We start from the raw sequence: 26586 nt of genomic DNA on the forward strand, positions 1-26586 counted from the left end.
GCTCTCCTTAAAAGCTTTTTCAGGTAATTAAATTAGCTTTTGAAATGGTACATGAAAGTGCAGCTCTGTGATTGAATTTACAGATAGATTTAGAAATAGATAGTAGTGATGGGTAGTGATGGTGAAATGCCAGCACCATCGGGGCCTCATCCCGGCTTAATAAAAGGTGAATTCCACACACACCTTCTGATTGCTGTAAAAGGGGTCAATGTCCTCCAGCGGGGTTGACACCATGTGCGGAGGGATGTCCCCGTAGATGAAGGGCAGGGATTTCCCCGCCTCCAGGTCGCTGTTGGGCCTGGGCCCGTTTTCATCGTCGCTGTCGCGCTCCGTCCGTGGTCTCTTGGCCTTCTCCTCGGCGATGCGCCTCTCGATGGCGGCCAGCGACTCGGGGACGAAGGGACGGAAGCTGTCAGGTCCGGGCGGTACAAGCAGCTGTGCCATCTTGTCATCCTGCTCCGTCAGAGGGCAGCGAGGGGCTCAGCTGGGGAGGGGAGCTGCAGCAAGAGGATAAAAAGATGGAAATCAGAACTCTGGGCCTGAAAATAGCCTTTCCCCAGAGGACAATAAGATCTCTGTAGATTGTTTGATTTCCCTACAATCCTAATGGAAGAGGCATGTGTAACTAGCTTCTCTGGATTTATTGATGCAAACGTAGACTTAAAAAAATCCATTGTGGCTGTATTAGGGACAGTTTTGAGAGTTGGAATTTGTCAAAACCTCTTGATCTCACTAAGTGACGCCAACGGAAACTGACTCTGAAGCTACATTAACCCTGGCCTCGCAAATGCTCAATCAAGCGGCCACTTCGAATGAACGGTATATAAAAAAGCGTGTACGTGCGCATTTCAAGCTTCCGTGTCCACAACTCTTGAATTCACGTGTCGCATGGCAAGTTTTTACTAGCATTTTCAGGCTCTATGATAGCCTCTATAACGCATGGCCATTGAACGCGCATTCAAATTTAAACCAGGTCAAATTTTGCTCAATGAGGGGCTCGGATTTGGTAGTGATGTATGGATGACCTCATCGTCAATTTACAGAAGTTAGTAAATTGCAGTTTGTGCCCAGCCAAAATTCTGTTAGCACAAATCTTTCATATATCGTAATAAAACTGTGAAAGAAAAAGCCTGGAGCAAGATTCACAAGGTTTGCACCGCTTTGACGTTTTCAACCAAGTCTCTTCCACCTTTAGGTGGCGCACATCACAGCAGGACAAGAAGGAAAGAACTATCCCCTCCCTGCTTGTCCAGTGTGAACACCCCGGGTTCAAGAACTTGAGTTTAGCGCGACCTTGAATTCACGTCACATGCCCAGGATCACACTAGCTTAAGGGTCAACAGTCTGCGTAGACATCAGTCTTAACCACTTTCATCAGCTCTTCCAGGAGCACCAAGACCATTTGAAAGAGGATAAAAGACAGTCTTTTTCCAGCCAGTCCTTAGTGGATTATCTCACATACTTTCACCAGATGGGAGTAGGTACTCTCAGCTGTTTGCATTTACAGTCTCATACTTGGGTTACTGTCAGTAGTTCCTACTTATTGGTCAAGGTTTGTCTTCAAATAGTACATCAACTTAGAGGATCTGAGCATCTTTCATCCCCAATTTTCCCTCATTAGATTTTCCATTTGCTGAACCTGAATCAATGGACGCAATTGTAACTATTATGCTGTGCCTGCATCATTTCTTTTAAGGCACGTCAAATTCGCTTCTCAATGATAGTCCAAAAATGGATTTATAAACTAGACACTTTTAGTCCAACGGGAAAAAATATGATCTTTTTATTATTGTCTTGATGCAAAGAAGAAAACATTTTTGTAAAGTTCAGGAAAAGAACTATCAGATTCTCCATATTTGTTTTAGACTCCACCCATTGTTCACATCATTAATGCGACACTACCTAATCAGAGTTCTTGATTGGTTGATGCGATGCGAATTCTTTGCCAAAAGTTCACATTTTAAACTCTGGAAGCATCGCGACGCAATGCCCATAACACGCTGACGCCTGACGCTAGACCATCCTGCCGCAGGGTACATTGACTTAAAACTGGACACCCCTTCAATATGAAAGTAGCTTTACAGCTAAGCCTCACCAAACAAAGCAAGAGTAACCGCCAGGTACAGGGTACTGAAAGAGCCGGGTCTGCCCCATCCTTTTTACCCTTTTGACGTGCCCTTGAGCAAGCCCCTTGACCCTAGTTTCTCAGGTGTTGCTGCTCAGTACTCAAAGGTAAATGTATGGATCTTCTGGTGTAGTTGGCAATAAGAAATGGATAGATTTGAATACAAACAAAGGCTGAAAATGAAAATATTTTTAAAGTGACAAATATTTGCTGTCAAATGTCACGCTTGTTTAGTCAAAATAACGTGACTTGATGTACTGCTCTCTCTGCCCGTATGTCCGTGGAGCATGGAAAGGTGTGCATGCGGGGCAAAGGCTGCCGGCATATGCTGAAGCAGTTTGGGGGGAGGGTTGCATGCAAAGTGGCTCAGAGAGGCAGGGTTCATTTACATTTTCACACATTCGTGCATGCTTTATAGGGCAGGATGGGAGGGGCGGCAGGGGTGTATCAAAGGCGCCAATCGCCAGAGAACAACTCTCTGGAACGGCTGAGCAGACATAAGTCTTTGGAGGTTTCATCAATGATGCATGATCCCATTCTTTTGTTTCAAATGCCAGCTTCTCTACAGTGTTGTGGCTGATGGGGAAAGAAAAAAATGTCGCAGGCCAGACCCTGCAATGTATGGCCGTCACAGATCCGTGAAAAGTGTTTTATTTTGCGTGATAACTTGCGATTACGTCACGTTAAAACTCCTAGAGTATATGTGGATGTGTCTAAAGCACAGCAAGAAAGATGAAAACGGTGGCTAGAGTGCATGTTTGCATGCTAATGGCTCAGTGACTAATACCAATTTGAGTGGCTTTCTGTGTAACACAATAGAGTGACGGCTGCAGTTTTATAACTGATGACCAGTAGGACTCAAAGGAGAATCATAACATGAAAAATGAGCATTTTTCATCAATACTTGGAGACAAAATTAAGATTGTAGGTTTCAAAAAGCAACATATGACCTCGTAGCAGATTTTTCCTAATCTGTTTACCGCCGAAATTAGCTCCTGCAGAGTCATAGGAACTGCTGTCTTTTCAGGGTTTAATCGTTTTAACTGACTCAAATTACAAAGACGTGAACAGGTGCAGCAGGCAGCGATTGGCATCAGCTCCTGCCTCATTCAGCAGCAGGTTTCTAGCATCCCAGCCGTCCCGCAGGAAAGGCTAGAGGGCGCACAAACAAGGACTCCCTAAAAAAGCCTCTAGTGAGCCATTAGCTACATCTCCCTGGTGTTCAACCACCTCACAGGTGGGGTCCTGTCCCCGGTGGGACGCTGCAAACAGAAGCCTCTCCTTCAGCTGGCTTCCAAAAGCCATGTCACTTTGATTTTTATAGATTTTTCTTTACATATGAATGAGATTATCGGGAATTGTCTGTTTAAAAGGCAGAAGAAAAGCAGCAAAGACTTTGAAGCCGGCTGACATTTAGCCAACGCTGGAAAGCTGGAGGACATAATCGAGACAAAGATACAAATAAATTGGTTCGGGGCTTCATGTCTAAACCAAATTTCATGTAATTTATATCTTTTTGGATCTTAAAAAATTAAAAGGGATAGGCATCATGTCCAAAATACTAATTTGATTTGATTTTAGTGCACGTGATCATGATATGATTTGATATGATTTGATCCCAAATCAATACAAATTGATAGACTTTTGCTTTGCTTACGTTTCCTCTCAAAACCAGATCTGCTTGGTTATGAAAACCCACTTTTGTTCGAACTTCTGATATAAGGTACACATAAAATGATGAATTCTTGTATCATAGACTAACATAAAGCAGTAAGGCCACTAAAAAAATACCCAGAAAAAAGTACATTTGTGGTTTTGAGCACAATCTGATTTTAATACTTAAGAAGACTGTTTTATTTTTAAATCCTGAAACATACTGCACAGTTATCTTGGAAATATAACTGAATTTAAAAATGATAACTACGAAAATACATATATTTTTTGTTTCTTGACTTTTTGGGAGCAACCAAACAGCAGATGGAACATAAATATTCATTCCAAAGCATTTATCTCTTTTTTTACGTTTTTATTCAAATTTAATTGAAAACGTTTTTTTCTATGTAGGGCTACACGATATGAGAAAAGCGCACGATTTGCCATTTTAGTGATCAATATTGCGATACAACTTGCGATACATTAAGAAATAGCAAAACACTTAAATACATCCTTTTCATTTCACTGCAACAGTTTAATTTAAATAAGCGTCAACATAACTTAAATTATACTCCAAATGACCCTCGTCTAGATAGGAGGCAAACATCTAACATAAAAGTCTCCATCTGATTGGTCAACAACGTGAAAAGCTACATCTGATTGGTCAAATGCATACATGGATTTATTTGGTTCGTTAAATACTTTAAGCAGCCATTAGATTGTTTTAGCACATTGTCGCGATAAAGAAAAAATTTGCGATTTATTGTGCAGGCCTGTTTCTATTTTAATGTATATTTGCAGGCTAAGCAGAACATATATAATTCAGTGGTTTGACGTTATATGATTTGTTTTAATGATATTTTGCACTAAATAAATTAGAATGTAATGAACAAACTTAGTTGTGAATGGGTACCTTAAAAATAAACCAACTTAAATAAGGAAAACTGACGCTCAGGGGCGGAGCTACATGGGGCCAAGGGTGGCAGTTACCCCTCCACCAAAAAGCATGTAAAGATTCGTATCATTATTGATGGAGATTAAGAAATCATCAATACAAGGTTCTCTAAGTGCACAGCTAAAATAATATTTCAGTATTAATAACATTAATAACATTCATTTGCAATGGCCTTTTGCTTTGCTGTTCTAATTTGCCTCCCTTCCAAAATCTTCTTCCAAACTGCCATCCCCGTTATAAAATGTTCTACCTGCGTCACTGTGGCCACACTGATAGACAAACTGGAAAACATGACAAAAAAGTAAAAGAGAGAAAGAATAAAAGCTGCACTTAAAATGAGTGGAAAAGCAGCTAAAGGTCAAATAAAAGCTGGGAAAGACCAATTTCATAGCATTTTTGAAGTTGAGTCAAAAAGACCCATTTGCCCTCATTTGAGCTGGCATAATTTCACACAGCAAACAAGGAAAGCAGACTAAACCGCCTGCAAATGTCAGCAAGCTAAAGCGGCTGCCTGTTTGGGGGTCGAAACGAGTATATTAATATAAATAAATAAAAGTTAGGAGATAATCTATCTGTACTTCTTTTGTCGCAACAGTGTCACATTGAGTTCTTTAGTATTTTTATTCACTTCCTGTTTTGCCCTGCAGAAGAGTCCATTTGCATTCACACCGTAGGTAAAGCGGGCCAGAGTTCACATAGACCAGAGTTTGCTTGATTGACTTAAAACCAAGTCTTCACACTTCACAAAAAAGGAAGCAGGGGAATGTGAAGAAACGAACTGACGTGAACCAAACTGCTCAATGTCAAAACATCTTGAAATATTACAAACAAAAAAAACCTAAGGAGAAGCTTTCTTGTATTTCAAAAAAAGAGAAAATAATGTGGCTGCTGGGGGAAGATCTGACGGCCTGGACCCTCATCCACATCTGTTGCCATCCCTGCAGTCGCATGTAACACGACACAACCTCATCTGCAAAAGCAGAAGCGGCCAGAGCCAGAGGCGCCTCCATCCTCCACCACCTCAGGAATGCCGAGGCTTGGAGAAGCCTGAGCGCCGCTGTCCGTGGTGCTGAAAGGGGGCGCAGCTGCCTCCAAAAGCAAACAAGTGGAAGCCTCCCATGTATCAGACATTTTGAAAAAACGCAGCTTCAAATATAAAAGCTGCTGAGCATCAATTATACCCCCCCTCCCCCCAATCCTCCTCCAGTGCCTTCAGGGTGACCTCAAAGTGCTTTGAGGGCGTTTTCCACCTCTGCTGGGGCTAAAAACACACAGGGGATGAAACCCACCAGGAGCGTCTTGTTTTTCCCCCCACGTCAGAAAATCAACCTAAACATTGAAGGTGGCGCTTTAGGAGACTGAGGCGCAGCTCTTGCTGTCGCCATGTTGGTGTAGGCGACGAGAAGAAGCCCCAGAACCGACACCAGAACCGTCCCAGGAGCCAGGATCAATGATGGCTGTCTGTGTTTGGGTCCAGACGCACAAACACCCTCACCCCCCTCCTGGTAGCGACTTAAATACCCCAATTCTGATATTTAACAATCAAGTCCAAACATTGAACGATCTGGATTATCCCTTTTGCGCGACAAAACGGGTCCGAACGGGTCTGGGCGTGCCCTCTTCCGACGCCTTCCTGCTGCTGGTGCGCCAAAAATACACCTAGAGCTTGTCAGTCGGCGCAAAACCCTCATTAAATCTCGGTTTTGTAGGTGATTCAAATATTCAATTCCCTTGGAATAACACACTTACGCACTTCAAAAGGGTCCTGAACCGGAAAAAAGCGCAATTCCGTTCCAAAAACACGGTGTCTTGTTGATGGAGACCAAATTGTTCCAATCGTGTTTTGAATAGTCTCGACGTGTATTTCTCCAAACCAGACGGCAAAGCATGATCCAGATGAGACTAAAAACGCGCGTATTTGATTTGACAGCGCACAGAAATGGAAAGGATCTGTATAGTGTTTGTCACGCAGCAAAAACACATTTTAACATTACGATAACGACGAATGTCTGTCTGAAAGCAAATATCAACGCATTTTTTTTTCAATTATTTCTACATTGGGCTCAATTATTAGAAATAAAAGGCTTCTTACCACCGTTACGGTGCCCAGCAGGTGTGGACCCTGAAGGTAGATCCCATGTCCAAAAATAACAATAATTCCTTTAGAATTCTGGAAAAAAGCAACGACCAGTTCCACTTAGCAACGACTTGCTTCCCCCCCACCCCTTCTTTGAGAAATCCCTCCCCAGGCTGAATGGACGGGCTTCTAATGGGCGCTGCTTTGATTTTTTTTTTTTTTTTTCTGCGCGCGCCTGACGCGGAGAAATCCGTCCGCGCGCCGCACGTTGGATGAGCTTTGGTCTGGGAGACAAACGGCGTCACAAAATGGCCCGAATAACCAGGAAGCATCAAAAGAGCAACCTGTTGTTCGTCACTGAAACACCTGGACTTCACCTGATACCCCCTCCCTTCACCCTCCTTCCGGCTGTTTTCAGCCAACCCCTTCATTCTCCATCCGTCTACATTTAGTTTTTGTTTATTATAGTCTTTAAAGTCTTTACAAACGTCTAATCTTCATTTTTGATTGGTTTATCATCAAAATATCAATTATTTTAACATGTTCCGCTCAGTTTTTTTTATGTATAATCATTTATTTAATCCTTTTATTTATTTTTTCTTTAATAGAATATTTTTATTCGTCCATCTTTTTCCAAAAAAGGGGGTGAATGAACAGTTTTCCGGCACGTGCTTGCCCACGTTGACACCCAAATGTTCCATGGAGGCGACACCTCCTGTGCTCTTGCTGGGAATTTCTACCACCTGCTGGACAAGAAGCCGAACTGCAGCCAGATTTTGTTACGTAATGGAAGTTTATTCTGGAAAGTTGGAGATGAACGTTGTCGAAGTGGTCATAGATATGATACTAGACTAAAGTTTGTTTTAAAAAAAAACGTGTTGCAAGCTACAACCATGACACTGCCACCGCCATACTTTGTACTAGACAATTTACCTTAGAGACACACAGATTAAAGTAATGTTTTTGTGTTTTTAATGTGTTCCTGTGGCATTTTTCTGAGGATGGATGACATATAGAAAGAAATTTAAGATTAAAATTGCATTTCTGAGTTTTTCTTTTTTCAAATCAGTGTGAATCAGGATGAGACGGAAAAAAATATGTTTAAAAAGAGCATATTTGTAACAGAAAATACATCACAAGCTCTTTGCTCCGCTCCTTTCTGATGCATCCACTTGTAGATGACTAGAACCATGTACGTCTTCATTTTCCTCATCCGTGCTGGAATCTCACTCAAAACTGTACATCAGGATAGCTCCAACTGCCACAACTCAGAGGCAAATTTCTAATGAACCCATGCTGCTCTGCAGAAACTGTCAGAAAATGACAGAGGTATTTTTTTATAACGGCTAAAAACGGCGGGATTCAAATTGAAAGACCACCGAGGACGCTTTGACAAAAGATCCATAGGTGATGGGACTGGGTCTTTTCCCCTATAATGCTTCCATGTATTCACTTTTCTTGGGCAAATAGGGGTGGTATAACATTTCAGATGTCGTGTTCACTTTATTTTCCGACCAAACGAGGACACTTTTTATGATCTGATATGTGAAACCACAGTGTTGACTCAAGAGAAGCGGTTATTTCTATGGGACAATAACTGCCTTTATGTGAACAATTATTGCCAGAACAGACAGTCATAGCGCTGATGAGGACATTCAGCTCAGCCCTGTGTCATATGAAAAGGAAGGCAAACACTTTCTGGCAAATATGAAACCCATCTCTTGCTGTCAGCTCTGGCTGACACACCCTCGTGCTCGGTGGAGCGCGTTGGTCTCACATGGCTGCAAGGAGTTTCACTTCATCATCGAACTGACAACTCCTCTGAACATGTTGACCAGCCGGCCCAAAACATAGTTACAGTACTTGGCAGAGTGTCAAATGGAAAGTAACGCACTTACAAAGGCAGTTCGGCGTCACTAGATGTTATTACTTGTTTTCTACACCTGTCTGACAGTTATTTCTCTCTAAAGGGGCGACGCAGGCTGAGTGAAAAGAGGCGATAAAGGCACACAGTTGGACTTTTATCAGTGAAACATTAAGATTTTTCTGCACTTTATTTGTCAGGAGTCTTGCACTTTTTGATGACTGAAAAATTTTTAAATATTTCCAATCCATTTAAACAACCTTTATGAAAGAATCAGGTTCTCATTTTTCTCAATGACACCCATTTTCAAATGTGTTTTCTGTTGGGTGTGGTCACTTTGTTGGATCAAAGAAAACTTTGTACCTCCCAAACACCCATTTATTAACATTGTTAAGGTGGCTTTCCTTTCTAATGCAGACTCCAGTATGTAATGTCCGATATTTCTACCATCTGTGAATAGTTGCAGGGGTAGACTCTGAAGGCCACATTGCTGATTTAGCAACATCTGATTGAATAGACTTAAAGGTGAAACCTCACATTGATGGATTACTCAACCTTCTCAACCTATTCTCTAAATCTTTACATTACATGAATCATAAGAATTCCCAGACATTGTGTAATTTATTTGATCTATTTAAACCTTTGAAATAGACCCTTATTTTTATTGATTATTTTTTAAGGTTTATTTGTTTTCATTATTTTTTTTTCTGTCTACCTTTATCACGGCATTAATATTGTTGTCAATGACAGAAATGCAGTGTTTGGTTGTTGAATATTTGCTTCAATAAAAAAAAAAAAAAAAAATTGAATAGAATCTCTCGATCCAGGTATGTCGTAGTGAATTGGTTGAGGAGACTCGCTGTCCCCTTGGGGCCTGGAATCATCTTTCTGCCTATTATTCAAACCTACTGGCCAATCGGTCAACCGCAAAGGAAACAAATACAATTACTTACCTTCAGGGCCACCAACGCAATGGACCAACCAAACAAGAATGTTTAATAAACCAAAATATATACTTTAATTTACAAAAAAACACCAAACAGTAAAAAATAAAAAAAAGATTCTGCAAATTATCCAACCATCAAAACTCAATTTGAGTTAACACCAACAACCCAATATATAAACAAGAAAGATAAATCTTACCTCACTCACACCACTGACATACACACTGAAACAATGAATGGAATTAATAATCAGACAATCAACCAATAGCAATAAAATGCCAAATTATCAGAGGGAAGTGGACGTAAGCAAAGTACCGGTTTGAGATATGAAAAACCAAAAAACCTGCAACCTGGACGAAAAACTTTACATCACTTGAGTTTATTACGATCTAAAATTGTTTAAAAAGCTTGTTTTTCCTAAAAAAAGCATGAAACAACAACTGGGAGTAACATTCATCATAGGATTTCTGATGAGCAGGAGAGTTTCTACATCATTTCTAACAGATCCACATAAAGCAGCTCTGTTCACAGTTCAGTTTCGTCACCCCTTCGTGACTTTGCTGTGGGCTTCATTAGAGGCTGGGTGGTGGATTCTGACTCCTCGTACAGACAGAGTGGTTGTAGGTCGGAGGAGGGGCTAAGCTGCATTGGTCGATTTGAGTTGACGCCCCACATGAGGCAGGTTCCCTGGCTGGCGTCTGCGAGATGCCGATGCTGCCGTGAATCTGTACCAACACTGACACTTCACACAAAACTGTGTGCCCATCACTGCGAAAAAAGCAGGACTTCCTGAGGTCACACTACCTCAGATGAGTGGTGGAAGAAAGAAAATGATCTAATCTTGGAGCTCTTTCTTTTCAACAAGAAAAAAATCAATATCTCTGTCTGAGAATCATCTTGATTTCACTAATGATCAAAGTGCAGGCATGTGGAAACAGTCCTCTCCTCTTCGGAGCTCAAATGGGCATCATCGATGCCCATTTCACAACATGCTCTGTGACAATACAGACCAACAGCCTGGACGGGATGACTAAAGAGTCTCTGCGTTCATCTCTTAGTCATCAAAAGGGTTCATTAAGGCGGACAGTCACACAGTGATCTGTTTACTGCAGCCAGTTCCCTCTGAAACCTACTGAGTCTCCACTGACAGACTTCACAATGAGATTACAAGATTACAGAAGGTGTGGACATGTGTTCCCCTCGCTTGCTTTGATTGAACTCCCACTTAACTGTTCGCCTACTGTATGCAGATGAATAAAGAGCTTTTTGTTGCTCCAGCATAGAGCTGTCCGTCAATCCATCCATGTATCTATCCATCCACATATCCATCCATCGACATATCCATCTATGCAACCATTAATGTATCCATCCATGTATCCATCCATGTATCCATCCATGTATCCATCAGTTCGACCGTCCGTCCGTCCAGCCATCTATCCATCCATCTGTCCACTTTTCTGAGATTGAATCTTCCAGCTCTTTCAAGGAGACACAGGGGCATTCCTGGCCCACCATTTTCAAACCACCACTGCTGGTGGCTCCTCCCAATATGGAAAAATAGTGACTGCTCAGTCTTTTTGTCAACTACTAAGAGTTTGCACATAGTGAAGAACATGATAAAGAAAAATCGAATAGAATTCCCATGTCTGAAAGTTAACTGAAAATCTTTTACCACCATCTCCTGCAGTTTAGCCATGACACCGACGTTCATATCCCACTAGAAGTTCTCTTGTTCTTAAGAGTTTTTTTCTTGAGAATTGGCATGAAGGAATGAAGGCTGCAACACAATCCTTTGAGCGCAGACTAACTGCTTTCAGATAAAGCCATACGACAGACTACAGCCAGATCAGCAACAGTTTAACCCAATCCCATTGAGTGGATTATGTGGATTTAAAGCTCCATGCACACTTTGCTTTATGTGGTTTTTGCATTATGAGTTGCAGTTGGAGCTCTCGCTACGCTGGCTGACAACTTCATGCCCATACACCCACCTCACATGACACACCAACAAGACGCAGAAATGCAGACATGCAGACATGTAGGGGGACGGTCATGTGACAGGGCAGGGCCTTATAGGTGTGGCAAGCTAAACAGATTACAGCGCTGCCTTCCCGTCTTTCCTCCTCCTCTGTCTGTCTCCTCCTGCCCCTTGAATCCAGAGAAGACAGCTGAAGCAGAATGGGACGGCGGTGTGGACACAGGTAGGGCTTGTTGTGTTTGTGCATGCATGCATGACTTTTTCAAAGGGGAAGTGTGCGGTGGAGAGGCAGGACCAGTAATCTCCCTGACTTTAGAAATGGAGTAAGCTCATTTGGAGCAGAGCATTAGAGCAGGAACAACATGGCCGAAGAAGGTCTGGATGTTACAATGTGTTTGCCTGTGATTTCAATGATAGTTTTGTCATTTATTGTAGAGACATTGATCTTTTTTTATTGTTTTCTGTAAGCAGGCTGAAGAAGTTCTCGAAGTACACACTAGAACAGAGGATTTATTTCCCTGTTTTAGAATTGATATATGATTTTCGAATTTATGAAGATGTGGGCCTCGGTACTTTTAAATTAAATTACTATAAAGACTTATACAAAGTAATTTTACAAATCACAGGCTGGGTCTCTGTTAGAAAATATGACTTCTTGGTTTTAAATTATTATTAAAAGATGGTTTACATCTCAGTGCACTTTGGACATTGTACTGCCTTTTACCACTATCTACTACTATTTAGGCTATATGAATGGTTTTCCTTCATTGTTTCCACGTAGTTTAGATTCCACATTTCTGAAACTCCTAAGTCAAATTATAATTCAATTTTATTTCAATTCAATTTTATTTATTTGTATAGCCCAAAATTACAACAACAGTCGTCTCGATGGGCTTCGAAGTAAAACATGAAATCAAAAGGATCACGAATACAAAGAGTTCAATAGAAAAATACTAAAATGAACTAACAAACTGACTAAGCTATACTGGCATCCCTGCCCTTAGACCCCCCTTCGCCGTAAGGAAAAACTCCCAAAAAACCGGATTCCGGAAAAAACGAAGAAACCTCAGGGGTGCCCACATGAAGGAGGGATCCTCCCCCAGGACGGACAGGCGATTTACCAGAACTCTTAGAGAAGAATTAACTTATCTAAATCTACAACTACATATATAAAAGTCCAGCAGACGAGCTTCATCCAGCCGTGGTTGTGGGGACAGTCAAAGGCGCGAGTCGAGCCGGAGACAGGAACCACAGCCAGGTGTAGGAGCAGGAGCAGAAACGAGGTACTCGGTCAGGTACAGAGCAGAGACGAGCCAGAGATGAGCCAGAGGCAGGATCCACAGCCAGGTGTAGGAGCAGGAGCAAAGGCGAGGTAAACGGTCAGGAACTGGAGCACGGATGAGCCAACTGGAGTCTGGAAGCACTCCCACTCCCCAGGAGGGGAGAGGAAAAGAGGGACAATACATGAATCGCACTGCACCAAACAGAGGCATGGAGAACTAAATGATAAATTATGATCAAGAATAGAGGAGAGGAAGGGTAGAAGTAAAAAAGGAAAGAGGACAGAACCCCAGTGTACCATAGTTACCCCAGCTTCAACTTCTAGCAGCCTTTTAAAAGAAATAGTTATTATTAAGTTTAATTTAAACAAACTAACATTAAGTTAAATAATCTCTGAATACTAACTAGTCTGACAATAAGCCTGTCCAAAGAGGAATGTTTTCAGTCTAGCTTTGAATGTAGAAACTGAGTCGGCCTCTCTTATATGAGCTGGGAGTTTATTCCATAAGACAGGGGCTTGGTGGCTAAACGCTCTACCTCCAACCGTACTTTTACTAATTCTAGGAACCACAAGCAGTCCTGCATTTTGCGAGCGAAGTGTTCTGATTGGTTGGTAAGGGACTATGAGGTCCTTAATATAGGACGGGGCCATTCCATGTAAGGCCTTATAGGTTAACAGGAGGATCTTGAACTTGATTCTAGAATCAACTGGGAGCCAATGGAGCGAAACTAACACAGGAGTGATGTGATCTCTTCTGCTGGTTCCAGCTAACAATCTAGCAGCTGCGTTCTGAACAAGCTGGAGACTTCTTAAGGAACTCTTAGGACACGCTGCTAACAAGGAGTTACAGTAATCCAGCCTCGACGTAACAAATGCATGGATGAGTTTTTCAGCATCACTCTTAGAAAGTATATTTCTGATCTTAGCAATATTCCGCAGGTGAAAAAAGGCAGTTCTACACGTCTGAGATATGTGAGTCTTGAATGATAAGTCCTGGTCAAGTAAAACCCCAAGGTTTCTAACTGTGGAATTGGGGGCTATACTTATACCATCCAGGGAGACTATCTGAGCAGACAGAGCATCTCTGAGGTTTTTAGGACCAAGTATAATGACCTCAGTTTTTTCTGGGTTCAAGAGGAGGTAATTAATTGTCATCCAGGTCTTGATGTCACTGATGCAGGCGTTCAGTTTCTCTATCTGGTCATTCTGGTCAGGCTTCATGGATAAATACAACTGCGTATCGTCGGCATAACAATGAAAATTAATGCTGTGTTTCCTGATTATGTTTCTTAGGGGTAACATATAAAGCGTAAACAGGATCGGTCCCAAGACTGAGCCCTGTGGGACTCCATAGTTGACTCGAGTGCACTGAGAGGAATGGCCATTTACATTAACGAACTGATACCTATCAGACAGATAGGATTTAAACCACTGGAGAGCAGATCCTCTGATCCCTATGTCCTGCTCTAATCTATGGAGTAAAATACCGTGGTCGATAGTGTCAAAGGCTGCACTGAGGTCCAACAGGACCAGAATAGAAAGTAGTCCCTTTTCTGAGGCCAATAACAAGTCATTAGAGACTCTAACTAGTGCAGTTTCCGTACTGTGGTGAGGTCTAAACCCCGACTGAAAGTCTTCAAAGTGGCTGTTGTCCTGTAGGTGGCAGTAAAGCTGCTTAACTACAACTCTTTCTAGGATTTTAGAAATAAAGGGCAGGTTTGATATCGGTCTATAGTTGGCCAAGATGCTAGGATCCAAACTGGGCTTTTTCAGAAGAGGTTTAACAACTGCATATTTAAAAGACTGTGGCACGTAACCCGTTTCCAGAGAGGCATTTATCATTGTTAATATGGGATCATTAATTAGGGGAAAAGTTTCTTTAAAAAGTCTAGTGGGAATTGGGTCTAACAGACACGTTGAGGATTTGGAGGACGTAATAATTGATGTTATTTCCGCTTGATCCACAGCAGTGAAGCAGTCTAATGTTACAGAGGTTTCTATGGATGCCTCCATTTCTACCGCTTCAGCCTGTTCTGGGCTGATAGTAGGAATAACTTGATTTAACTTATGTCTAATATTTGAGATTTTACTATCGAAAAATGTAAGAAAATCATCAGAGCTGAGAGAAACAGGAACATGTGGTTCTACTGAGCTCTGACTGCGAGTTAATTTAGCTATAGTGCTAAAAAGAAATCTTGGATTGTTTCCATTCTCTGATATTAAGGTTGAATAGTACTGGCTTCTAGCTCTACGCAGAGCTTTTTTATAATTTAATAGGCTATGTTTCCAGATATCCAGAGACTGCTCTGAACCGGAGCGGCGCCATTCCCTTTCCAACTTACGGGTTTCTCGTTTAAGAGAACGAGTTTCAGCGTTAAACCACGGTGCTACTCGGTTTTGTCTGACGAACTTAGGTTTCAAGGGGGCAACAACATCGAGTGTACTCCTGAGGGCTTGTAAGGCATCATTAACAGAGTGGTCATTTATACTAGGACTGATACTATGGGAGCTGGTCTCAGAGTATTTTCTCAGAATATCACTAAGTACTGGCTGAACTGTGTGTTTAAACTCAGACACAGAACGGTCAGTTAAGGTTCTTCTAAGTTGTTTCTTATTCACTGGGACAGAAGGATGTTCCAGTGTAAGCTGGAAGGTAATCATAAAGTGATCAGAAATGATGGGGTTAAGAGGAAGGACACTCAGCTGGCTGATCTCTATACCATGGGTTAGAACAAGATCCAGAGTGTGCTTATGACAGTGAGTGGGTTCATTTACACTTTGGGTGAAACCAACATCAACTAATAAAGCTGCAAAAGCCGTTCCTAGGCAGTCACTGGGGTCATCAACATGAATATTGAAATCCCCTAATATTATAGTTTGATCAGAATCTAAGACAATAGTCGATAGGAAGTCGGAAAACTCAGTTAAAAATTCTGAATATGGGCCGGGGGGGCGATAAATAATTATGAGTAAAACAGGTTTTCGAGTTTTCCTGTTTGGGTGACTTAAAGACAATATGATGCTTTCAAATGAATTATAAGCATTTTTAACTTTAGGACTGAGAAGTAAGCTAGACTGTGATATTACTGCCAAACCACCTCCTTTCCCTGAAATCCTGGATTTCTGATAGTTAGCATAAGTGGGGGGGGTTGCTTCATTCAATCTAACATAGTCATCCTGTTGGAGCCAAGTTTCTGTTAAGGCTAAAAGACTAAGATTGTTATCAGTAATTAACTCATTGACTAAGAGGGACTTGGAGGAAATGGATCGAATGTTTAATAAACCGCATTTAATGACATCATAATTCTGCTTGTGAGTACTGCTGTCTGTCACTTTAAGGTTTCTAAGACGCGCTCCTTTCATTTGTCTTTCAGCACATAAGCTAAAGCTAGGACCTGCTTGACTTTCCCTGCATGGGTTTTGCACCGGCACTAACCCTAAGGGAGGCTCAGAGGAGCGTTTTACACTGCTGCTCTGCGCCCGGGTCTCGTCTCTGGATTGTCAGGTTAACAGACTAAGGCTAGCAGAAATGTTTCTAGAAAGAAGAGCGGCACCGTCCCGGGTGGGATGGACGATAGAATAATTTCACCTAATTTTTTTTAGATATTTCAAGTATTTTTAAATGCTAAAGCGACTAAATAATATGAAAATTAAAACAATTGTCTAAATAAATATGTATATTTTTAGAGTAGACTCTTGTAGAATAATACTTCTTTTTAAAAGCATAATTATAAGCTTTCCTGACCAAATACTCATGTAATCATTTCATAGATTTGATTTAAATTGACACCAATTTCACATGTTTCTTTTACAAGGAATATTACGGTTCAGACAAAACCATGGCTCTTATTAACACTGTATGCAGCACAACTGATTGCTGATATATGGATTATTTAATAGATGATTTATTTGTTTTAGAAAGTACTGCAGAAGTCCTCTTCATTTTCTATCAAGAAACTACACCTCATTATAAATATAACTAAAATGACTCCTAATGTGTTGCTGACTTTTGTTAAATCTCCTGATTTAAAATGAGGAGAAAAGTTGTTGAAAACGAAGAATATTCGACTAAAAGGACGGACATGTGTGGAGGCGGAGTGGGAGTGGCCCCTTTTGCTTTCCATAGCCGCATGAGTGCGCGCGGTGACAAGCACGTGCGTGTTGATAAGCAAATACACGCACACAGCTGTTGGTCCGGCACGCGCCGCTGGGCAGTTAGCTAGCACTTCTAAGAATTTGATTTTAACGGACCGAGGCTTTAAAGTTTATGAGACTGACTCGAAGGCTTGGGGAAAACTTCAGCCTTTTCCACCCTGGAAGGAGTCACTAGTGGCTTTAAATTCACACCAACGTTTTTCGGTAAGTTTTTTTTACCCCCACAAATAAAAAAAATTCTGACGTCACACATTTCTTTTTTGACTTGCCTGCTGTAAATTGGCAAAGCCGGAATTATTTTAAGTTATAGCTAAGTTTTGTCGTTTTAGGTAATCTTTTTATGTTTAAAGACAAAAGTTAAAGTCTTGATAGTAAAATGAGATTCAAAATGATGATTATAGCTACTTAATGCAAATTATTTACAGCTTTGGACGATCCTGTTTCCCATCCGAGGAAAGCTAACGGTTTTTCGTGTGTGTGTGCAAATTCAGGGGAAAAATACGTTTTTGTTTCCTTTTGTGATTTTCTTTTTTTTTTTCAATTTAAAAATCAAGCTATTTTTCAAAAAAAATTTAAAATAACAAAATAATCTGTAAATATTCAGTAAACTATGTCCACTTTTTTAATTATTGAACTATTTGGCTAAATTTTGGGGATGGGAATTCTGCTTGTTTACAAATTAGAAAAGGTTTTTTTGATGGTAAAAAGAAATCAATGTGACAAAGTGCAACACAGATCTTTACAATCTTTAAACTTTTTTTCTTCTTCTTTACAATCTCATTTTTGTGCAAAGCGGGAACATAAAGATGGTTGATTCTCCAACCAGCAGCTGAAAGACCCACTGATGAAAATTATTGGTGATTCTAACAACCTTGTGGCATTTTTTCTTTTCCTGATGGAGGACATATATCTGGGTATTTCTTTATTCAAATCGTTGTGAATCAGGAGCGGTGGACAAAGTATTTGTGACGTAGAAAACATGGTGGGCGGGCCATTAGCTCCCCACTACTAGCTTACTCCGCACTTTTACAATAGATCAAAAGATGATCAAAGTGGAACTTGAACAGAGTCTCCTTCATGTCCGCAGAAATGGATGATCGAGTGAATCCTTTGGAAAGAAATCACTCTCTGTTTGTGGTTCTCCCAGGGGGGGTGGAGAAGAACGCCACTGTTCATGGAAGGTACTTTCTTTTCCACAGTTGTTTCAAGACCCACTCCAGTGAAAATAGTCTGTTTTTGTGTGTGTGTTTTTAACATGTTCTTGTAGTGTTTTGTCATAGCAGAGGGCCTATATAAAATTATTAATGATCAAAAATGCGTTTCTGAGTTTTTCTTAATTCAAGTAGCGTTGGATAAGAAAAACCGGATGCTAGAAAAAGCTCTAATAATTCACATAGTTTCTGAAATGGGCGTGGCAAAGGTTCACCTGGCCACCCTGGCCCGCTTTCAACCCTCATGTGCTCGTCTGAGCTAGCCTTTGGCTCAAAACTGTATTGGATTAATCCAATATTGCTCGCCATTATTTTTGCGCCGCTAATGCTATCTTCAGACTATAAGGGCGCACTCAAAGAGAGCTCTTAGCGACGGGGAGGGGGGTGGGGTTCCTCCAACTGTCCCACCCACAACCCAGAATTTAAACGGCAAAATCTGTTTGATTTTGGCTAAAAACTGAACAATCAGAATTAAAGATTAATGGGAATAATTTGACAAAAAAATATATGATTGTAGTGGGATTTTAAAACCATTATGTGGTTCTGTTTCCCCTCCTCCAATGTTCTCCTCTGTTTTTAGTAAACCTGTGATGGACCTGTTGGTGACTCTGTGTGCTGGTTACCACCTCAATCCCTCTGACTACACGGTGGAGTTTCTGTCCACCAACAAGAACAGCATCAGCTTCAAGCCGAATTCCCCCATTGGTCTGCTGGAGGCCGAGAAGATGGTGCTGAAGCCCAAAGCGACAGAGGAGAAAACCAAGAGACCGTACGTGCCTGAGGTAAAACAAACAATCAAACAAATAAAATCTAAAGCAATAGCTTGACTTCAGAGAGTGGAATGTTTCCTTGCAGGCAACAGTCCGTCTGTTGATCAACTACAAGAAGTCCCACAAGACGGTGGTGCGAGTCAACCCCAACCTGCCTCTGGAGACGCTGCTTCCAGCTGTGTGTGACAAGTGCGAGTTTCACGTGGAAACGACCGTCCTGCTCAGAGACTCTCAGTCCAACGAGACACTGGACCTGAGGCGGAGCTTAAACGATCACGGCCTGAGGGAGCTGTTCGCTAAGGACACGGCCTTAAAGGACCCCACCGTCCCATACCGTCTGAGGCTGGTATGTCATAAGAGACACACAAGGGGTTCACTTTTAATCCTTTGATCTGCTTTCAGTTCTCTGTGAATGTCACATTTGGTCTGATGCCTTTAGAAAAATTCAGTTTGGTTGTAAACCAGGAAAAAATTATGAAAAAAGGAAAACGCGACAAAAAACTGGACATTTTTTAAATCTTTTTCCAACCGATCGATAGTCAAGGAGCTGCTGTAATTAGTGCTGACATGCGATTCATTTTTCTAGGGATTAACTATGACCTGTGAATGAATAATCTATTTTAACCTAATAATTGCTGTGAAAAGCCTTATTTTGAGGTGTTTTCAGTTAAATGAGTGACATTGTGACGAAAAAAAAGATAGAAATACAACTAAAAAGCGGCTTTATAACATTTTTTTTTCTTTACTATAACAGACCTCCAACCTTTTCTTTTTCTCCACCACGAGCCTCCATGGGCCCGGTCCACCCAAAAACCTACAGCACCCGTATGGGTGTCTTCTGACTGGACACGTGTGCTTCGCTTTAAATGAACCAGAGTTCGTTTCCCCCAATAATCCGTGTGGCCGCTTGGAGGTGGTCTCTGTTAGTTTCCAATCGGACTCAGCTTCGCTTAGCTCTGAGATTCCTTCTAGAGAGGGCACTTCTGCTCGCTTACAAACTCAGAAGTTTTTGTTTTTTAGCCGGTCAAAAAAAAAAAAGGGGAGAAATCAAAACGCGAGAGTGCTACAAATCTATCTTCTGTAATCACTTTTTTTTCCCTCCTTTACAATCTTTTTTTTTTGTGCAAACACAAAATTGATTGTGAAAGTGGGAACATAAAGTCTCTCTTGAGGATTATCTGAGACCCACTCTGATGGAAATGAAGTTTTTTTGGTATTTTTAACATGTTCTTGTGGCCTTTTTCTCATGATGGACTTGTATGAATAAAATGAGGCTTAAAATTGCATATATTCAAATCAGTGTGAATCAGGAGCAGAAAAAAAGGTGCCATTTGAGAAAAGATTGTACTTGTGACGTAGAAAACACGGCGGGCGGAGCCGCAAGCTTGACGGCAGTCTGCATGCAGACCAAATGCAAGGTTCAGGACTCTGTCCGGACCAAAGGATTTTTCCCGTCTGAATGCACCCTAAGATTTCATCCCCGTGTTTACAGAGAGGAGAGCTTGTTTCAGCTGCTTTATTGTTTATCGTCAGAACACAAATTTCCACCTTTCTCTCTGCAGCAAATTGCTGCATTTACCGTACAGACACCCCCTGAATCTGCAGTTTGACCTCTTTCTGAGAAAAACAAACGTAGATCTTCCTGAAATACTTCTAACCCAGAATTCATTTGGCTCTAAAACGTTCTTCATTACACGGAAATCTATTAGATTTTACCACCAGTCCATCAACTGAACTCTTAAAAAGTTGCTTTAATGAGACCTCTGGGATCTTTCCTCCCTACATGCATCTTTGAGTCGGTGGGTTTTGTGTTAACACCCTGCAGCAATCAGAGCTGCTGTTAATATCATGTTAACAGCAGCTCTGATTGGTTTAAATCCATTTTAGAGCAAAGTCGGACCAGTTTCTGAACGTTTTTTGTAGTTGGTGCGGCTGTCGAACCTGCAGAGGTCACCTCACCTCCTCCGCTATCCGCTTGTCTGTACACGCTTTGCTGATAATTGTCTCCTAGACCTCCTGAAGAAGGAAAATAAACAGAAGAAAAGAGGATTCTTCAGCCTTTTCCGAAGGAAGAAGAAGAAACATCAGTCGGTACGTGTCCTGCTCCGCCGCATTTTACAATAGGTTTCCGTCAAAGTGATCCACATTGACGTTATTCCCCTGTAGAACGGAACGGCGAGCGCTCCGGCGTCTCCCAGACTCAGCAGAAATGTGGAGCGGGGTTCAGAGTGCAATTCCCTGCCTGCAAACGCGTCCAAGAAGAGGCGAGCGCCCCCGCCGCCAATGCTGGCCTCTCAGAGCGTCTCAGGCAGCCTCAGCAGCTGCGGCGAGCGAGCGGCGCAGGTTTCTGCTTCCTCGTCTCCAAACGCTCAAAAACTTTATTTAATAAACTAACTATTTTTTTGTTTTTTCATTTTTTTGATGCAGATGTCTGTAGAATTTAACTTAATTAGTTCCAAAAGGAAGGCCCCCCTTCCTCCCCCATGTGTGAACGCCGCTCCGGAGTCGACTGCAGACGCAGATGTCGAAGGTAAAATGACCGCTTTGGACTTCTGATCAATTTTGACAAAATCTCTGGATTTGGTTTTTGATTCAAATGATGTTAATTTTGTCCTCTCTGTCGGTTTTGCCTGATCTGCCCCGTTTGTCAGGTTAGTCACTGTCTTGACCAGCAGGAGATTAAATATGCCACGGTAATCCCAGTAGACCTTTTACAGTGTTGTAGAGCAAATCGACGGGATTTAAGTCGACTCGATTCCCCTCAGGAGGTCCGGCGAGAGTGGAGTTAAACCGAGATGAAAATGTCGCAATAAATGGATTGATCATAGGGCTGGGCAATATGCCTTAAAAATAAAAACTTCGATTTTATTAAAATCTCAGATTTTATTTTTTTAAACTCGATTTCCGACTTTTTCCCGACCCCCCCCCCCCCCCCCCCCCACTTAAGGAAAGCAATAAGCACAAACGGCAGACAACTTAAAGCAAATGTTGCTTTTATTTAATCAAACGGAGGACAAAATGTAACCCCCATTTCTGGGATGAAAATAATAAATAAACTAACACACTCTTGGAATAAAAGTTAAGTACAAGATTTTTCTCCTTCTGACTCCCTTTTGGATTTGTGTTGTTTTAATAATTTTGTTTTATATAATTGTCTTGTTTTATATCATTTTTCTCTTGTTTTTGTCTTATTTTGTTATTCTACACTTGTTTTCACTTGTCCAAAAATAAAAAGGTTACTTACTTCCTTAAAGTCCCAGCTGTGTTTTAAGTCCCACTTTGTAGTCTAGACTAAAAGGAGGCAAACATTCACCATGAGAGTAGCACCATTTTCTAAAGGATTAACAATATCTGGGGTCTAAGGTTTTAATTCAATCAAGAAACGAAGATGAGGAAGCAGCAGGAATGCCCCCCCCCCCCCCCCCCCACCCACCCACCCGCTGCCGCCTCTGAAAAAAAAAAAAATCCTCCGGCGGCCGCGTTGCAAATAAATACCGGTACTAGTAATAATTACAACGCAGTATTCTTTATTAACAAATAATAGTAACAACTAACTACTGAACTAACTATATAGGCGTTGTAGAATGAGTATGTGTGTCGGGGCGCTACGTGTGTAGGAGGATGTAGTGCGTACCACGCTACAGCGAGTGAGAGCCTTTGACTGCGATGGGCTTTAGGCCAATGTTGCAGTGTGGGGGGGGTCTCTTCCTCCACGTCTGTGGCAGTAAACCCATACCAGTTCCAAACAACAGATGAGTTTATTCCTTTCTTGGGAACAAACTTCCCACTCTCACCGGTAACCATGCTGTCGCTTGCTGTTTCGAGTGTACTATGACGCTACGGAAGCTCTGGGGAGCCAAAAATGAGCCATTACACAAAAACTCCATTTAGTTATTTTTGACATCGCCCGTAACAAAAAATTTGAATTAATTCATTCAATCGATTTTTCGCCCAGGCCTAATTGATCAGTTAAATGAAGCAGCTTTAGCTTTCCAGCAATCAACCTGGAAAGTCGTATTGCTTTTAACTAGTATTTTAATAGAGCTTCCTTTTAAGATTTACATTGAACCCGACCAGAACAATCACAGTGACCTGTGACCTATGACCTGCCTTTATTTAGGTCACTGGACATTCTGTTCAGGCGATGTTGGATTTTTCTGCAGCTTAGAGAAACATTTTGTGTATTCTGTCAGCAGTTAAGTTAATGAGCACCTCCTTTTTGTCACTCCTCCGCTGTTTTCCCTTTAGAAACAATAGAGTCCAAACTGCTGAATGAGGAAACAAAACGAGTCCCAGCCTGGACTCTGGGCTGAGGAAACACACTTCAGATAGCAGCCAGCTTTCTGCTGTGAGCATCTGTTCTTTGTTGTCCGGCAGATGAAGCCGAGCTTTTCTGACCGATTCCTGTTTTCTTCTCTTGTCCTCCGTCCATCATTCTCTTGGCGTCTTCTTCCTCTGGCTCCGCCCCCTCAGTGACTTATGAAGGGATTTTTTTATATTTAGGCGCTGATTTTTCTACTACTTTTGCATACTTTTTCTGTTTTTGTACTTTTTGTTTTGGTAAGTTTCCAAATCACTTTTTTTTTGCCTTTTGTATAAAAATCTGTCACAGCATGTCACAACAGGTTTCATTATTGATTTACATTCAGCAATCAACATGGAAAAACGGCTCGAAAACCAGATCAGGAATAAAATAATCCATACATTTACTTGAAAATAAATAATCTATTTGTCAGTTTGTCCATTCTTTCAAAGAAAATCCATCATCCCAATGTTCTCTTCAGAGCTCCTGAGGGAGGGGAATTCTCCCTCCTGGTTGTTCAGGCGTTGTGTTTGTTTGTTTGCCAGAAGTTCAAACCTCTTCTACTGGTTCCTCTGTGAGGAATTTATCGGTTTATCTATAATCGAGGACAAAGGCTGGTAAATTTAGAACATCTCCATTTGACTCGAATGATTCTTGTCGATTTTTCTAGTAAGTAAAGCTCAGTTACCACTGATGGTTTGATTCCTAGAGCTTCCTTTGAAGATTTCATGGAGACTTGAGGCTAATGGTGGTTCTCAGATGTTTATTTTTCAATAAACATCTGAGAAGTAGGCCCACATTATAATGCAACCACCACCGTGCCTCTCTGCAGCAAAGGATGAGCAAAAGAAGGCGTTTAAAACTTCAGTGATATTCCCTTCTACAAATACGGTGAAAACACGATAATCTTTTGGAATGCACTTTTCTTTTTGAAGAAAAATTTTAGATATAAAACCCAACGAGGCTGGCTTTTCTAATTTTATTGACCCAAACCCAAATGGATTTTAACTTTTAACTTTTTAGCTTTATTTTTTTTTGTTTCAGATCCTTATGTCAGGGTGTTCTTTAGAAGTTTTTATCAGTACATGATTTTATATACTTCTCTATAGAATAATAATAATAATTCTGCAGAATTTCTTTTAAACAAGCCTTTGTTTAAAGAAAAAACTGTTGTCTTGGATGTTTGGCCTACAGAATCCCTCCACCCTTTAGAGGAGCAGAAAGATGGCGAGGGGTCCCAGTCTGCAAACTCCGCACCAGGCTCTTCGTCCCCTCCTGGTCGTCCGCTGTCTCCGCCTCTGTCCCCTGAAGGCTCTAAACTCCACCCGCCTACGTTTTTGGGGAAAGACTTATCGGACGCTCGCTTGGCTCTCGCCAAAGTCCTGACGTCCTCCGTGTCTAAAGGCACGCTTGCCAAACGTTTAAGGAGTTCTGCCTCCTTCCCGAAATTCAACGTCTCCTCCTGCATTTCCGTGACTTCTGACCGACAAGAGAGCAAGGACATTCGCGTGGCGCTGGAGTCTGTTCTGGATTTGAACCTTCCAACTGAGGCCGAGGATGTTCAGAGGAGAGGGATGACGACGTTTACGGTGGTTCCCACAAAGAAGCTGAACAATGTTCCTGAGAAACTATTGGCTAATGAAGAGCGTGTCAGTGAGGAAGAGGAGGAGAAAGGGAATCCGCCGCCTCCTGAAGGAGCAGAAAGCATGAACTCAGAAGTACTTGAGGCGTTCTGTCAATCAACTCCAGGGGACGACACCCCAGCCTCTCCTCCATCTCTGAATGATTCAGACGATCAGAACACCCCAGAAAAGCCGTCATCTGACGCTGATGAGAAGAAAACGGAAGAGAATGAAGATGAGGAGACACCAGCAGCACCATCAGACCTCAAAGACGGAGAAAACCTCAATGAAGGCCTCACTAATGCCGACAATCAGAAGGAAATCCTTCAAAGTCTCTCAACCAACCATGGTATTCCATGTGAGGAGGCGAAAGCTGCCCAGAATGCTGTACAAGAGGAAGAGGACATTGCATTCCCTCCTCCTCCTCCTCCTGTCTTCTTCAAAGATGACAGTGAGGTCCCATTCTCTTCGGCTCTGTGTCCTTCAGAAGCAGACAGTTCAGTCCTGAACGAGCACACGGAAGAATCCGGCCAGGATCCGACGTGTGTCTCGGCCGCATCGGAGTCGCCTCTGGAGAAGAGGCCTGCGGCTTTATCCAGGTTCGCTGAGGCGGTGGCCATGGCCGTCCACCGCTCCGGCCGACAGAGCCTCAGCAAGACTCCAGAGGTTTCCGGCGATCCACGCGGTGCACTTCAGCCACCAGCCATGTCCACATATCAGTACGGTAAGCCACGAGTGCTTTTCTGTCACTTTGATACATTCCAGCCTACGGCCGGGACGCTCTGAGCTGTCCTTGAATGAAGAAAAATAACTTGATTGGTTGTCAGAAAGTGGATTCTATTTGGGAGGTCTGCAGGTTTTTCTTTAAAGTAACATCTTCATCACTGAAAGCTTGGTATGGGACCTCCGCAATTGTAACTATACAACTAATAGCTCACAGCCTTTGCCGTTGATGCAGATAACCTTAGCAGGTGCTATGCAAAGAAAGACATGGGAAGCTTTGAAAGGCATCAATATGCCAGAAATACCAAAGATTTGGACTGTTTTTCTCTTGCAACCATTGATTAAAAATGCTCTCCTTCCATCACAGATGTTTAGAGAAACATCTGTGGCCAATGTGCTATTGGGTTTTAGTGTTCTTACCTTATTAGACTGCAGCTCCAGTGCTTACGTTCTTTTGATTACCGATACCCTTTGAATGTGATCGCTTCATCCGTTGCGGTTGTCTCTTCCGTGCCGGTGCGTATTTCAGGAAGTTGGAAAGATCAGGGAGCAGGAGGCATCGTTTTATTTTCACCAGGATCAGCGAAGACAAAACAGGTGGGATTATAATCTGTAAATCCAAGGAAAGCAGCTTGTTTGACGCAGGGTTTCCTCTAGAGTTCATACTATTCTACATCTCATTTAGTTAGTTTGAAAACAATCTTTTGTAATGCAGTTTTTGAAATGAACTGTCACTCTTTATTTTAGCTATTTATTCCAGCATGTCATGATGATGTTTGAAGTTTCACTCTCATCAAACTATTGTGTTTGGCCTGTAATTAAAGCTTTCCATTTTTTATAAGCATAAAGCCAAAGTTATGATCTCCAGGTGCTTTAACATCTTTGTATTTTCCCGCACAGGTGCCTGAGCTGCTGTCACACTCC

General features: G+C 41.8%; 3 protein-coding genes and 1 long non-coding RNA gene across 8 annotated transcripts in view; 2 read left to right on the forward strand and 2 right to left on the reverse strand.

The window, feature by feature from the left end:
* scn1lab (sodium channel, voltage-gated, type I like, alpha b) overlaps positions 1-7119 on the reverse strand; it is a 45514-nt gene extending 38395 nt beyond the window's left edge. For 2 of the 5 annotated variants that reach the window (XM_011484196.4, XM_011484188.4), the window contains exons 1-2: positions 6826-7106; positions 184-497 (exon numbers count right to left, since the gene is read on the reverse strand). In XM_011484196.4, coding sequence (XP_011482498.1) covers positions 184-444 — 261 coding nt within the window. In that variant the 5' untranslated portion in view covers positions 445-497; positions 6826-7106. Of the gene's footprint in view, positions 1-183; positions 498-6486; positions 6627-6825 lie in introns of those variants that run through there. The other 3 variants (XM_078942992.1, XM_004066661.5, XM_078942984.1) reach the window with 3 other exon arrangements.
* A 5836-nt stretch (positions 7120-12955) lies between these two features.
* LOC144990162 (uncharacterized) lies at positions 12956-13418 on the reverse strand. Its single transcript, XR_013654142.1, has 2 exons — positions 13283-13418; positions 12956-13206 (listed from the first exon to the last, which is right to left on the reverse strand). It is a non-coding gene; the product is annotated as an uncharacterized LOC144990162 (long non-coding RNA).
* A 3738-nt stretch (positions 13419-17156) lies between these two features.
* Positions 17157-19490, forward strand: cobll1a (cordon-bleu WH2 repeat protein-like 1a). Its single transcript, XM_023965307.2, has 4 exons — positions 17157-17237; positions 18121-18214; positions 18825-19026; positions 19100-19490. The coding sequence occupies exons 2-4, from the start codon at positions 18123-18125 to the stop codon at positions 19403-19405; spliced, it is 600 nt and encodes a 199-aa protein (XP_023821075.1). The 5' UTR covers positions 17157-17237; positions 18121-18122; the 3' UTR covers positions 19406-19490.
* A 1278-nt stretch (positions 19491-20768) lies between these two features.
* Positions 20769-26371, forward strand: LOC111946304 (uncharacterized). Its single transcript, XM_023949807.2, has 6 exons — positions 20769-20813; positions 20938-21105; positions 21181-21357; positions 21442-21544; positions 24512-25663; positions 26192-26371. Exons 1-6 carry the CDS (start codon positions 20769-20771, stop codon positions 26269-26271), a joined length of 1725 nt encoding a protein of 574 aa, XP_023805575.1. The 3' UTR covers positions 26272-26371.
* The last annotated feature ends 215 nt before the right edge of the window (positions 26372-26586 follow it).

Source organism: Oryzias latipes, chromosome 2 (genome assembly GCF_053564925.1).
Source record: "Oryzias latipes strain Hd-rR chromosome 2, Olatipes_Hd-rR_3.1".
Taxonomy (NCBI): domain Eukaryota; kingdom Metazoa; phylum Chordata; class Actinopteri; order Beloniformes; family Adrianichthyidae; genus Oryzias; species Oryzias latipes.

What these genes read in the sequence shown, in the direction of transcription:
- LOC111946304 (XM_023949807.2), top strand. Translation starts at nt 20,769, where the DNA reads ATGAGACCTCTGGGATCTTTCCTCCCTACATGCATCTTTGAGTCG. An exon ending in GCGGCGAGCGAGCGGCGCAG is followed by an intron (nt 21,358 to 21,441) that starts GTTTCTGCTTCC and finishes TTTTTGATGCAG; the next exon opens with ATGTCTGTAGAATTTAACTT. An exon ending in CATGTCCACATATCAGTACG is followed by an intron (nt 25,664 to 26,191) that starts GTAAGCCACGAG and finishes TGCGTATTTCAG; the next exon opens with GAAGTTGGAAAGATCAGGGA.
- cobll1a (XM_023965307.2), top strand. Translation starts at nt 18,123, where the DNA reads ATGGATGATCGAGTGAATCCTTTGGAAAGAAATCACTCTCTGTTTGTG. An exon ending in AACGCCACTGTTCATGGAAG is followed by an intron (nt 18,215 to 18,824) that starts GTACTTTCTTTT and finishes CTCTGTTTTTAG; the next exon opens with TAAACCTGTGATGGACCTGT. An exon ending in AGAGACCGTACGTGCCTGAG is followed by an intron (nt 19,027 to 19,099) that starts GTAAAACAAACA and finishes GTTTCCTTGCAG; the next exon opens with GCAACAGTCCGTCTGTTGAT.